The 13968-nt window shown below is 40.3% G+C and overlaps 1 protein-coding gene across 2 annotated transcripts in view; it reads left to right on the forward strand.

Moving 5' to 3' along the window:
* The first annotated feature begins 482 nt into the window (after positions 1-482).
* kidins220b (kinase D-interacting substrate 220b) overlaps positions 483-13968 on the forward strand; it is a 54690-nt gene continuing 41204 nt past the window's right edge. For both annotated transcript variants that reach the window (XM_088324598.1, XM_088324599.1), the window contains exons 1-10: positions 483-636; positions 3382-3539; positions 3676-3774; positions 5225-5323; positions 5414-5512; positions 5596-5694; positions 8152-8250; positions 8319-8516; positions 9472-9570; positions 11697-11795. In XM_088324598.1, the coding sequence (XP_088180724.1) occupies positions 3408-3539; positions 3676-3774; positions 5225-5323; positions 5414-5512; positions 5596-5694; positions 8152-8250; positions 8319-8516; positions 9472-9570; positions 11697-11795 (1023 nt within the window). In that variant the 5' untranslated portion in view covers positions 483-636; positions 3382-3407. The remainder of the gene's footprint in view (positions 637-3381; positions 3540-3675; positions 3775-5224; positions 5324-5413; positions 5513-5595; positions 5695-8151; positions 8251-8318; positions 8517-9471; positions 9571-11696; positions 11796-13968) is intronic.

Below are 13968 nucleotides of genomic sequence, written 5' to 3' on the forward strand. Positions count from 1 at the left end.
GGTAGGGTGGTCTAGTGTCTAGGATTTGCCATTCTCATTGCTGTGGCCCGGGGTTCTATTCTCGGTCAGGAAAACTGTTACAGACAGAGCCGTGAAATAGGGTTTTTGTTTTTTTGTTCTAGAATGGCTTAACTGACATGCACCTCTTTTGATGCTTAGTCACTGGTGGTCTAGCGGCTAAGGTTTGGCATTCACGTTATTGTGGCCTGGGGTCCGATTCTTGGTCAGGAAAGCTGTTGCAGACAAATAAATTTCCTAGCCAGGCCCAAGTGACCAAAGACTACATGGCAATTAGAACGTGCACAATTTAAAAAAAATCAAATAATCAACAGATGTAAAACAGAAGAAGGGATATTTGTTAGGAAAACAACCTTTATTGTCCAACTTCGTTTGCCGACAACCTCGTTTGACGAGAAGCATGTTAGCTTTTATTTTGTTAGGTAAAAAAGGAAATAAACGTCTTACTTCAGGAACTTTGTGTGCGGCGGGCTCGCATTGATCAAGATGGCTGCTGTTGTTTGGGATGAAGAATGAGATGAGCTTCGAGTAACAAACAACAAAACATTATTTTATCACTCCAAAACACGGTGCATCAACCACCAAGACCACCTGGACCGAAGATTCTTGATTCTCCCGGTAAATATTTTCTGTCGCTTTGAACGGGCACCAGGCATCCTTGAAACATTTGATTGACACTTGATAAAACCTCTTCGGGGCTTTGAAAATGTGTTTTCATGGCAATATTTTGATTGATTTTAATCTGTTCGTGTTTTCATTGCTACGTTTGAACGTGGAGTGTCATTCTATTTCAATGTCACAAAGAGCTCGAAGGTGATTACAACCCCGTTAAAGGCTTCCATGGACGTCAGCAGCAAACTAAACGACTCGGATTTTTTTAATTGCAATTAAATCGAGCTTTAATACTTTACTTTTTACCCTAACCGTCATTTTGCTTTGCTAACATTAGTAATCTATTTTTAAATTAATCAACCTTGACGTTTGCGTGATGGCTCGCGAACATGTTGCCATGGTAACAGTACTCTGGTCATATCAAATATTGTAAAAAAAAAAGCGATTTTATGAAACACGCCTCAACGACCTCTTGTTTTATCTATTTTTTATTTTATTTATCGGTTTGAGTATGTTTATTCATTTAAATATAAGGTTGCAGCGACAGGTGCCAATGCATAACGGCATGAGACCTGCGCCCCCTGCAGGCCACCTATCCTATGCGCAGGTATCTCTGCAGGGAGCGTCGTTACAGCGTGTTTTGAATATTAATACTATAGCCAGGGTTGGGTAGGGTTACTTTAACTTGATTACTTTCAATTACTTTTGGATTACTCCAATACCAAATATGCTAATAAAAGACAAAATAAACTAAATATGAATAAAATGACTAAATTTTGAGCAGGCTTGGGGAGTAACGGAATACATGGAACGGAAAAAATGATGTTGGCAAGCTGTTTGGATTTATTTTCATTTTGTTTCCGTCGCATTTGATGTTAGTTTTGCCGGAGATCAAAGAGATCAAAGCCAGGAGAGAAAGCCTACCACGTGTTGTGAGTCATAATTTTATTCATATTTAGTTTCTTTTGTCTTTTATTAGCATATTTGGTATTGGAGTAATCCAAAAGTCATTGAAAGTAATCCAGTTAAAGTAATCCTACCCAACCCTGACTATAACTATATTATCCTTACCAGCGCTTTACTCGTTAGACTGCCCCTTAAAACGCCTATTGCTAGTTTACGACTGCATGATTTTGAAGCGGGACTAAGTCTTTGCGCGTGAATAAACTGCTCGATTGAGTTCAATTTCAGTTTCGGTAAAAGTTTGCCACTTCCGGTTTTGAAACAACATGTGTATTTTTTTTAATATCCTGCAGAGGAGTGCAAAATAAAATCTACCGCTTTTTAATATCAAAAGATCGGCATGTATGGCACATACCGCTGTTGTGTGTGCGTGTCACCAATCCTCCCGACAAAGGTGCCTTCTGCCGTTCCCGGCTCACAGCAGTATGGGATTGGGGATAATGGATTGCAGCCACATGGGTGCAGTTCACTTTTAGGTTGACAGAACGGCAAAAAAGAGTTGCCAGGCAGAGGTGAGATCTTGAGTCCAAACCCAAGCTCTAACCGACCCTGGTTTGGCCTGAAATGTCAATCATTATGTTGGGGTCGGGCTTATCTCTTGCTGCCTTTTTCTAAATCTTATAATTGTTATTATTATTAATATTATTGTTATAGTTATTATTATTTTAGTTATTGTTTGGTCATCATTATTAAGTCCTTGTCTCTCAGCCTTTGTTTGTGCTGCGTGGCTTAAGGACGCAATGTTGCTGTGGTTTACAGCCAAATTTTCAACCCATCAAAATAACAGATGGTTTTAAAATTTTCCCGTCATATTTTAAAAATGAATCTGTCAATGATGGAAAATTGGCAGTTAATATAACTTCTGCAGACACAGAAATAAAAAAAATGTAAATCTTTTTACACCCTTGTTTGATTTAGATTTTGTTACAAAAGACAGGCCTTAATTTGTTATTATGAATTACCTCCCTTCCTCCCAAGTACGCACAAATAAAATATGAAATTTCGGGTTTGCTTTGAACTGGGTCCTGCAAACCGAGATAGTTGGGCAGGCTCGGGCTAGTTCAGGCTTTTATACCCGCTGGCCTGGGTCGGTTCGGGTTGGATTTTTTTCAGCCCCGATCTTACCTCTGCCACCAGGCTAATCTATGCTGTGCAGGATCCCATTTAGAGCAATATGTGATCTGGGATAATGGATCGCTAATGAGGCCACAATGTACAAAGCAAGGAGTAGTTAGGGATTACATCATAGTAAATTAAAAATTTAAGATAATTTGTAATGTGGGCAGCACGGGGGCGCAGTGGTTAGCGCGTGTGCGGCACAGTTCTGAGGTCATGGGTTCAAATCCAGCTACCAACCTTCCTGTGCGGAGTTTGCTTGTTTTCCTCGTGCTTGCGTGGGTTTCTCCGGGCAATCCGGTTTCCTCCCACATTCCAAAAACATGCATGTCAGTTTAAAAGGCTGGTCCAAATTGTCCCTAGGTGTGAATGAACGAGCGAATTGTCTGTCCCTGTGTGCCCCGCGACTGGCTGGCAACCAGTTCAGGGTGTCCCCTGCCCACTGCCCGAAGATGGCTGGGATGGGCTCCAGCACCCCCGTGACCCTACTGAGGATAAGCGGTCCAGATAATGGATGGATGGATGGAATTTGTAATGTTATGCCCAAAAAGTCTTAAATTGCAGCTCTATTTACCTTTACAAAGGGATTTAAATTATGCGAATAAACATCAGCTCACACTGCAATATGTATTGTTACAATATGAAAAGGCTGTGACTTGTATCTGTTTACAGAGGGGGTGGTGTGAAAAACAGCCAAGATGGACACCACCACATCTATCAAGATGACCACAATGGCCATCCAGAAGTTGTTTGGCCATGTGGAGGAAGAGAACCTGACAGCGCTGCGGGACCATCTGGACCGCTTCAAGGAAGTAGACGGACGCAGCGATGTACGTGCTTATGCTAGCTCAAATGAATATCGCTTACTTTTCAGTCATCAGTCCTCAAGCCACACCTTCCAATCACTGTACATTTTATGAACTATCTCCGTCCACTCAATAAAAATATCTATTTTTTTGACGGTAGAACGGGCAGACGCCGCTGATGTTGGCCGCGGAGCAGGGCAGCCTAGAAATTGTGCAGGAGCTCATCCGGCGAGGAGCCAACGTTAACCTGGATGATGTGGTGAGGAAAACACGTTAGAGGGAGATGGGGGAAGGGTAGCGAGCAGTGCAGTTGCCTGGCAACAAGATAAGGCCAGGTGATGGCTTGGTAACAGAATGTGCGTTTTGTGTCAAGTCAAGTGATTGTCGTTTATGTTGTGTGTATATTGTGTATATTATATATGTTTTTCTACTTATTATTTATTTTTCCTTTTTTGACCCAATAGAATGTTTTTTTTAAAAAACAGAGACAGTATGTATTTTGCGTCCCATTCATGGGTCAAAACAACCTTCTGTATCTCCCATACTATAAAAACCCCAAATTTGCAAAAAATTTGAAAGTGCATTTTATAATGCAGTGCAGTGCGCCTTATACAACAGAAAATGCATTGATTAAAATCTGAAATGCATTAAATATGATACGATCACCATTTATGAAGGAATACATTTTAGTGGTGAAAACAGATTTTATAATATTTTGTCAGGAACCAGAATGTAATCTCGGACCCAATTGCGTTCGTTTTAAAGGAATCTTTATTGGATTGAGCTGACAGAGCTTGCTTAGGAAGCCGATGATTGTCGGTCGCTAGCAGCGTTGGATGGAATTGCAGTTCCGTGACAGGTAGGCAGAATCGATACGGCTTAGCGGGCAGGTCAATGGCCAGGGCAGGAGAGCAGGTCGTAAGCGTGGGACAGAAACAGGTCGACACCGAAGGCAGGCAGGAATCAAACAGGAAAGGTCTTTGGTACTGGAATCTGGCAAAACACACAGGGAGACACAAGTACGGTCTGACACTCTCCTCTGGGCACTGACAGCTTAAGAGGAGAGTGCCAGCCAATCAGAGAGCGCGTTCCTGCGCGCCAAATGATTGCCCCAGGTGTCTTCATTTTGGCAATCATGACATATTTATGTTTTATAAAACTCATATTAATATTTCCTGACTTTTTTCAATTTTCGCTCTTTTTGTAGTGTTAATGTAATCGTGACTCATTTTCCTCTCACCTTTCTCTCAGCATCTCATGGGCCACATAAAATTATATGGCGGCTCATTTGTTTGACACATGTACTTTAAGGTGTTTTTTGTATCAATGTGTCTTTGTATATATAGGGCCTTGGGTGGATAGAGCACAGCCCTACAATGCAGAGGTGGATGGTTGAAGTCCAGCCTCCCCGTGTGGAGCTTGCATGTTCTCCCCGTGCTTGCATGGGTTTGCGTGGGTTTCCTACAGGCACTCCGGTTTCCTCCCACATTCCAAAAAACATGCATGTCAAGTTAATTGGCTGGTCCAAATTGTCCCTAGGTGTGAATGAGTTGTGAGTTGATAGGCTCCAGAACCTCCGCAACCCTACTGAGGATACAGTAAGCGGTGCAGATCATGGATGTACGGGTGTCTTTGTATATGTGTTGTGTTTGCATGTGTTTTTATTTTTTTTAAACGTGTTAATATGACTTGTGCACATGTGTGGTCAGGACTGCTGGTCAGCACTGATCTCAGCTTCCAAGGAAGGTCATGTGGAGGTTGTGAAGGAGCTTCTGGAAAACAGCGCTTACGTAGAGCATCGCGACGTGGTGCGCATCCCATTGGTCTCATCGGCCAATCGAGTTTTGGCTCGCCCGGTAACGAGGTGCTGTTATTTGAAATCTGCGTTTGTGGTACAGGGAGGGTGGACAGCACTTATGTGGGCTGCTTATAAAGGTCGCGTGGAGGTCACCAGGCTGCTACTGGAGCATGGCGCTAACCCGAACACCACCGGACAGGTAATGTACACGCCTGTAGAGAGTACAATTGAGTCCTCAAAGTGAGTATAAGTTGATGTTAAGCTCTGATATTCTCCCAACAGTACAGTGTATACCCCATCATTTGGGCATCTGGGAGAGGTCATGCCGAGGTTGTTAAACTCTTGTTGGACGGTGGGGCCAAAGTCAACTGCTCAGATAAGGTGACCACACATAGTTTTTAATATCATTTATGGATGACATAAATTGACAAAACTGTAAAAAAAAATAGTAAAAATGGATTGATAGATGGATAGATAAAATACAACTGGATATAAAAATGTGATTAAGAAATTAAATACTAATAAATGCAAAAGGAATTAACCATATTTGAGTGAATACATGCATACATACACGCATGCATGCGTACATACACACATACAGTACATGCATACATGCATAAATACATCTAAACATGCATACATACATATAAACCTCAACCCATACATACACGCACAAACATACAAAAATACGTACATACATCCTTGCTGTTTTGATCCCCCATGGTCTTAGTCCGTGTTAGTGTAAATGCAGGGTTTGTTCGGGTGCTTGAAATCTTTGCAAATGCTTAATTCGTAATGTTGAGCTTTCAAGGTCAAAAAAATGCTTGAAAACTGGGCGAAGGCCTCTTAAAAGGCTTGAAATTGTGCCAATGATATTTTTCTTGGGAGTTTGACTCTATAGACCACGCAATAAATACGGTAAACCATAAAAAAATAAGTGTGTGAAAATGCCCCTGACATGCCTGTTTTGGTGGTTTGTCGTTATGGCGTTATGGCGTCATGTGAAGCGAACTCAAGAGGTCAGCTCTATTTAGAAAACCGTCTCTTTCGCCTCAGCTTGCGGAGAAAAGCGGGCTCTTTTGGCTCCCAAACTGGTCCTCTTGATTCTTTTTTCTAATGATAAAGTATTAAATATAATAAAAGATTATGCACCAAATACTTTAGTAATTAGTAATTTTATATGTTTTGCAGGAGATCCCTGCAAAAACATGAAATATAAATTATATATTTACAGATCTACAAAAAAATATAAAATACAATACAATTTAAACTTTTTACACACTGCACAGATTAATTAAAATAAGTAAAACAAAAAACTAAAGAGCATCAGTTTAAGATTAAAAGATTTAATGCTCTCTGCTTCTGAGCAATCAATATCATTAAAATGAGTCCAAACTTGGCTCATTTTTCTGACTTTTATACATATAATGCTTTCTTTCTTTTTTGTTTTCCATTTTGATCTCCATTATTACCCAACACCTATAGAGCCTTTTCCGTGTTTGTAAATAAGTGTGACGTAGCCCAGCTTCGCATGCATTGTTGAGGCAGAATGGCAGAATTCATGTCAATTTATAGCAACCCGTTGACACGAAAACATGGTAGATCATAGATAGGAACAGATCAAAATAGCACAAAGTATGTGCTAGCAGCAAGATAGCCACTTGGCATTAGTCATCAGACTCAACAACAAAAAAAACGTTGTTTTGAGCAGTGATGGATTTCTTCTTTTGAAGGGACTGGAAAAGTTGAAATATTGGCTGGAAAGTGCTTGAAAAGTGCTTGAATTTAGCCATGAAAAAGGTGTACGAACAGTGCTCCCTCTGAGCTGCGCGTGTGCGCAATTGCGCACTGCTCGCACATTCTCAGCGCACAAGAAAATCTAGCCAGCGCACAAAAATGAGAGCTCAAAATGACTAATTAAGAAAGCGACTTAAGTCAAAGTTACAGTGCATGAAGGTAAAAATACACGAGTTCCCCTGACGTTGTGTCCTAAATGCTGTATTTTGAAGTTGAGTCGAATTTGAACGTAGTTGAGTAAAGAGTTTGTCGAGAACTGGCTTCTTCGGCTCGGCTCACTAAAAAGAAGCGGCTCTTTCGGGTCCTAAACGGCTCTTCAGGTTGTTTCTGCTTCTTTAATCCCAACACGACCAAATATTATGTAAAATTATGCACAAAATGACTTAAAGGAAGGGGGGAATAGAACAAAAAAGAAAAAAATACCAAAATGAAAAAGTAGTGAAAAGCTTAGAAAAAAGAAACAAAGGAAGAGGAAAAAAAGGAAAATTTCAGAAAAAAGCCAGAAAAAAATAAAAGAAAGAAATGTAGGAAAAAAGTAAATAGAGAACAAAAAGAAAAAAGTAACAGCTTGTGTTGCATTCAAATAATTTCCAATGATATCAAGTGAATCTTGTTGCCAACATTGTACTTCCACTCAAAAATGTGATTAAGTACAGTTCTGTATCTTACAACCGACTAAATAAGCCCCCCAAAATGTTAATTTTATGCGACAAAATATGTCAGGAAATAAAAAGAAACGGATATCTTGTGAAAGAATTGTAAGAACAAACGACGTTTGTAGGCCGTACAACCTTTGCAATCGTACATGCGTCAATTCATTCAAAAGAGAAAAATCATTTTGCATTGCCGGAAACTCAACAAAATGTAACTTGATGTCAAGTTTTGGACATGTTTGATAATTAATTATCTTGCCACACTTGGGATTATGGTTGCTCACTGTTGTTTCAAGCGTTGCTCACTGACTTTGTGTGAACGCTCAGACCCGTACAAAATTACAGGGAACATTGTGTACGAACCCTGTAAACGTGTATGTGCATGCAGTACGGGACAACATCTCTGATCTGGGCATCGAGGAAAGGCCATTTCGACAGCGTCATGCACCTATTGGAGCACGGAGCCGACGTGGACCAGGACGGGGCGGTAAGCGGCAATCTATGCAAGTTTTCAATTGTTTGGGCGTGGATTGACGACCGAACCCCCCTCGACAGAACTCAATGACGGCGCTCATCGTGGCAGTCAAGGGCGGCTTCACGAATGTCGTGAAGGAGTTACTAAAACGTAACCCCAACGTCAACATGACGGACAAGGACGGCAACACGGCGCTGATGATCGCCGCTAAGGAAGGCTACACCGAGATCGTGCAGGACCTCCTGGACGCTGGAACTTACGTCAACATTCCAGACCGGGTAAGGCACGGACATTCATTGACTACAGTTTACAGCAGGGGTGTCAAACTCATTTTCACTCGGGGGCCACACGATAGAACCAACATTCTCTCGGACTAGTAGATTAAAGAGAAAGAAATGAAAAAAAGGAGAGTGTGGGACAAGAGAGAAAGGGAGAAAGAGAGAGAGAAAGAGAGTGAGAGAGAAAGAGAGAGAGAGTGAGAGAGAATGTGAGAAACAAAATAGATTAAAAAAAGAGAAATAGAGAAATAGTGACAGAAGGGACAAAGGAAGGGAGAAAAACAAAGAAATCCAAATAGAAAGAGAGAAAATAGAAAAGGAGATAAAAGAGACAAATAGGAAGTGGGAAGGGGAGAAAGAGAGTAGGAGAAGGCAAGAGAGGGAGAGAGAGAAAAGCGAGAGAAAATGGAAAAAAGGAAGAGAGCAAAAGAAGGTAAAAAGACAGAGAGAGAGAAAGAGACAAAAAGGAACAAATAAAGAGAAAACTAGAAACGGATAGAGTAAAAGAGAAACAGATAGAGAGTGAACAAAAAAGGGAGGAAGAGAGTGAGAGAGAGGAGAGAGAGAAAAGGAACAAAGAAGAGAGTAAAAGAAGGTGAAAAGACAGAGAGAGAGAGAAAGAGACGAAGAGGAACAAAGAAAGAGAAAAAGAGAGTGAAAGCGAGAGAGACAGAGAGAAAAAGGGAGGAAGACAGTGTGAGAAAGAGAGAGAGAGAGAGAGAGAGAGAGAGAGAGAGAGAGAGAAATAAATAAATACAAGTACAGTGTTGCGCTTCTCTGAGTGTTGTCTCGCAGGCCGGATTCAATCCCTCAGCGGGCCTGATCTGGCCCGCGGGCCGCCTGTTCGACACCCCTGGTTTACAGTGTATGCCTTGAGATACCGATTCAGCTTGAAGCTTTTTGAAAAACATTTTTATGACTATTAATCATCTAACATTGAACTCTCTGTGTGAAGAGTGGAGATACGGTGCTGATTGGAGCTGTGAGGGGAGGTCACGTGGAGATTGTCAAAGCTCTGCTGCACAAATACGCTGACATTGACATTCGGGGACAGGTGAGTGAACGTTGTGGTGGCGACAACTCTGAGAAAGAAAATTACTTTGTGGAACATACGCATATAATACATTATTGAATTATTTTCAGGAAAATAAATGGGAAAATAAAACTAACAAGCAAACTTATCAAAGGTAATAATGCTGAAAATAAGTAAACTGTTCTGTCAGGAAAAAACATATCAACCTAAATCTTATTCATGATTTGATTGGACACATTATATCAACTGTAGATTAGAAGAATATTGCCTTTAATCATAAATTATGTCTATATGTTGCTCCTTTTTAATTAAAGTAAAAATAAATAAGTCATCCTCCATTATGAAAAAAGGTCTTGCAACGAGAATAGAAATCACTGGACGGCCTGATTTGCTGTTAGCTTGCTAATACTATCGCAAATTAGATTGTTTGGGGTTGAGGTGTACACTCAACAAAATCCTTGGCCCTCCGCCATGAGGCAAGAGAATTGCGTGCCTCACTCTGCATCTACAGACGCTCAGCAGAGTATTACGTTAAGTACTGATTGTGAAATATGTGAAAATTCTGTGATTTCGGAAACGAACCCCAAATTGTGAAGTAATATGAGAAAGAACTTAAACACTGATTACCGTAAATTCCGGACTATAGAGCGCACCTGATTATAAGCCGCACCCACCACATTTCGGGAGGATTGACGATTTTGTACATACACAAGCCGCACCTGTATATTAGCCGCATGCGCCCACATTGAAAAAATGCAATACAAACACGAAATTAACCCATACCCGACACAGTTCAAATAACACAGCCGGCAAGATGAACGGAAAATGTTACCGGTACTTAAGATTTAATGCAGACCTGCAGAGTCCAGGTGCCCGTTGAAAGTAATCCAAGAAACAAAGTGTATATTTCCAAAGGTAAGGGTGGGAAAAATATATATCCACTATTGTCGGTCGCGTCCACAAACACGTCTCACCTTTACTCCACTTCCCGTCAGCCTGCGTTTGCCCCGCCCTTCTTTATCATTTGTTCGTGCAAAACATATCAGAATAAGTTTCTAAAAAAAATACATTACAAAATGTACAGTTGCAAATACATATTATACATGGTTACACATATTTACAAAGAAAGACGGTACACCGAGAGAGTTTTCAAAGCTTTAATAATAATATTATAACTTTCATCCCAAACCGTGCCTGTGAAGGGTAGCAACACACTACTAGCAACACGCTCGCAACACAGTAAACAGCTCTGTTAAAAAAACATACCGTACTTGAAGTAAGCACGGTAAACCGTCCTCATTTTCCTCCTAATAACTGACGTCATCAAAGTCGTCTTCCTTCAGTATGGGAAAGAGACATTGTCATATAGACGTCGTCCCACGCTCCCTTATTCAAAAACACGCTAGCAACACGCTCGCAAAGTAAGGTTAGCGTGCAGTAGCTCTGTTTCCTTCTATATCGGACTGCTCGATTGCGGTTAGCTTGAAAGTTGCCGTCATGTGCCTTTCTTTTTGCAATTTGCATGATGAGGATATATCTACGCTGATTTAATTTGTGCACGAGCTAAGAAGTTTCAGTCTAAATCTTACCTTTTGTACTCGAGCGCCACTGGCGGCCGTTAGAAAAATGACATAAATTGGCCGCATCACTGAATAAGCCGCAGGGTTGAACGTTTAGGAAAAAAGTAGCGGCTTATAGTCCGGAATTTACAGTAAATATAACAATCTATTAATTTTATTTTTCTAATGATATATTCCCATGATATATATATATATATATATATATATAATGTGTGTGTGTGTGTGTGTGTGTGTGTATGCATACAAGTAGAATAAGAAAAAAGGTACTGAAATTCACTAAAACTTTGACTAATGGAATATGTTTTTTCTGTGTTTTTAAAAATCTTAACACATACACAGATTATCCTTATATATTATTTCCCGAATTAGGGGGATGGGTGTGGTTATCTTTTTTTATTTTATCTACATTGTGCAGCTTCAGTAAACACGCTCCAAGTAAATAATTACATAGAAGTATTATTTTTTTAAAAATCAGTGACATTCTTTTTATTACCATTACATTTTCAATGAACATCGATCAGATAATTATCATGCTTCGCTAATGAATGATGATGGTGTTCCATGCAGGAGAGTAAGACGGCGTTGTACTGGGCGGTGGAAAAAGGCAACGCTTCGATGGTGCGGGACATCCTACAGTGCAACCCTGATACGGAAACATGCACCAAGGTGAGACACTGCAGCCTTTTTCTGAAAGGAAGGCACAGTAATGCCCATATGTTCCATTCAAGCTGCGCACATGCGCAATGGCGCAATGGCACACTGGCCTGACCTTCTCAGCGCACGTGAAAATCTTTCCTGCGCACAAAATCAGGGCTCGAAATTTCAAAATCAATTCCCTAGCAAATTCAGCCGAAATTACAGTGCATGCAGGTTAAACCAATGTGGGTTCCCTCTGCGATGCTTTAAGCGTGGTATTTTGAAGTCAATGTCGGCACGAAATTGAATAAATAAAAACCAGCAAGTTCTTGTATCAAGATCGGGGGGACTAGAGAGGTGACGGGGGGAATGAAGGAGGTCGCTTTTTAAAAATATGTATATCATTGTATTGTTTTTTTTATCACTAAGGTATTAGAGTATAGAGGTAAGACTGTAGTTCACCATAATGATTGTCTGCACAGTTAGGTCACGTAGCTATGTCGTTTTTCTTACCTATTTGACTACGTCAATGTTGCCACACAAGTTTTATTCTTCAGATTGCTTTTGTGGCTTCCATCCATATATTACCAATCACACAAGTGGTTACTTTCCTTTACTCTATCTTGTGCTGACATTGATTTTAAGATACCGCCTTTAAAACAAACCACAGACTAGAGGTAAGATCTTAGCCTGAGCCCCAACCTGGTCCGACTCGAAATTCGGCTGATTTTTTTTAATTAACTTTCCCCTGTTGTGATTTAATGTAAGTATTGTTAACTACCACTATATGTAGCTATCGCTTTAATAATGAGTGCCACTGCTTGTTTACAGCAGTGACAAAATGTTATCGAAATCCAGTTGTATGTGATGCCATGTTAGTTGTTCAGTGAGTTCCAAAGAAAATAGTGTTCATCTTTCTTGAATCAGTGAATTCATAAAACACCCGTCATTGTTCTGTTTCTTTTCCTGGATTCCTTGTCACTTTCACAGACCAAGCGCAAAGTCAGCTAAAATCACCCATCCTCCTCTTGATTCCTCACAACTTAAATACGGAAATCCGGGTTTGCTTCGGGCTTGGTCCCTCAAATCAAGTTAATTTGTTGGGCTCAGGCTGAGACATCCTTTAACACTGTTGGGCCAGTTCGGGCTAGGTTTTTTAGGCCTTATCGTACCTCTACCGCGGAAGAAACCCGTGTTGTTTTTAAGTCAAGTCATGTTTATTTGAATAGCCCTTAATCATAAGGAGTCTCTAAGGGCTGCACAGACCACAGACTCATTACTTAAATGACTCACGCAAAACCATTATTCATCTAAAAAAACGCAGTGTCTTGCGATTACACAATTGCACTACGTCACATTGCGATATCAATTATATATTGGTTAATTGTGCTGCCGTAGTGTGTTAGAGAATGGAGAAAACAGAAAGTTGTCCTGAAAGATATAATAAATGAAAAGTTAAAATCATCATCAGATACACAAAAGAGTTGTTTCCCTTTTCATGCTTTTTTGCGTTTATTGACACTCACACACACACACACACACACACACACACACACACACACACACGGTATACCATATTCTTTAACATTTGTTTCCGGCACAGTAGGTAAAAATAGTGTGATGATAAGATACAATATAATGCCTTTTCATACATCATCTGTATCATCAGTAATGTAGAGGTCAGGTTACGACTCAGCGTTCTCAGCTTAGCGTTTATGAATGACAAAGCAAAATATTTCGGTTTGAAAGTAACGTCTTGTAACAAACACTCAAACATATACCCTTGCAGTATTTACTATTTAAAAACACAATTTTTAAAGGTGCTGTATGGAATTTGGAACTTTTCTACTCGCTGACGCCTTCTTGCTTAAATTATCATTGCAGCCTCTGTCAAGCTCCTTATGTGGCTCGTGCAAGCACATGCATTTCTTAAATGCACTTGAATAAACGCTTCTTTTTCATCGTTTTTGGTGTTTGGGTTGACGTTTGGACAGTAATTAAAACAGGCCTATTCTTACTTTTGTAAGACTAACAAAAAAACGCAGGGACGAACATAAAATCACTCTCCAGAATCCCCCCAGAATCCCCCCCACATTGCTGCTTCCTATTGTGTTGCACCTGCATATAATATAATTCTGGCCGAATTTGCGGGTGAAATAATTTTGCTATTTAATGCCCTGATTTTTATGCGCTGGATAGATTT

This window comes from Urocampus carinirostris, chromosome 20, assembly GCF_059441175.1.
Source record: "Urocampus carinirostris isolate Australia breed hairy pipefish chromosome 20, RoL_Ucar_1.0, whole genome shotgun sequence".
Taxonomy (NCBI): Eukaryota; Metazoa; Chordata; class Actinopteri; order Syngnathiformes; family Syngnathidae; genus Urocampus; species Urocampus carinirostris.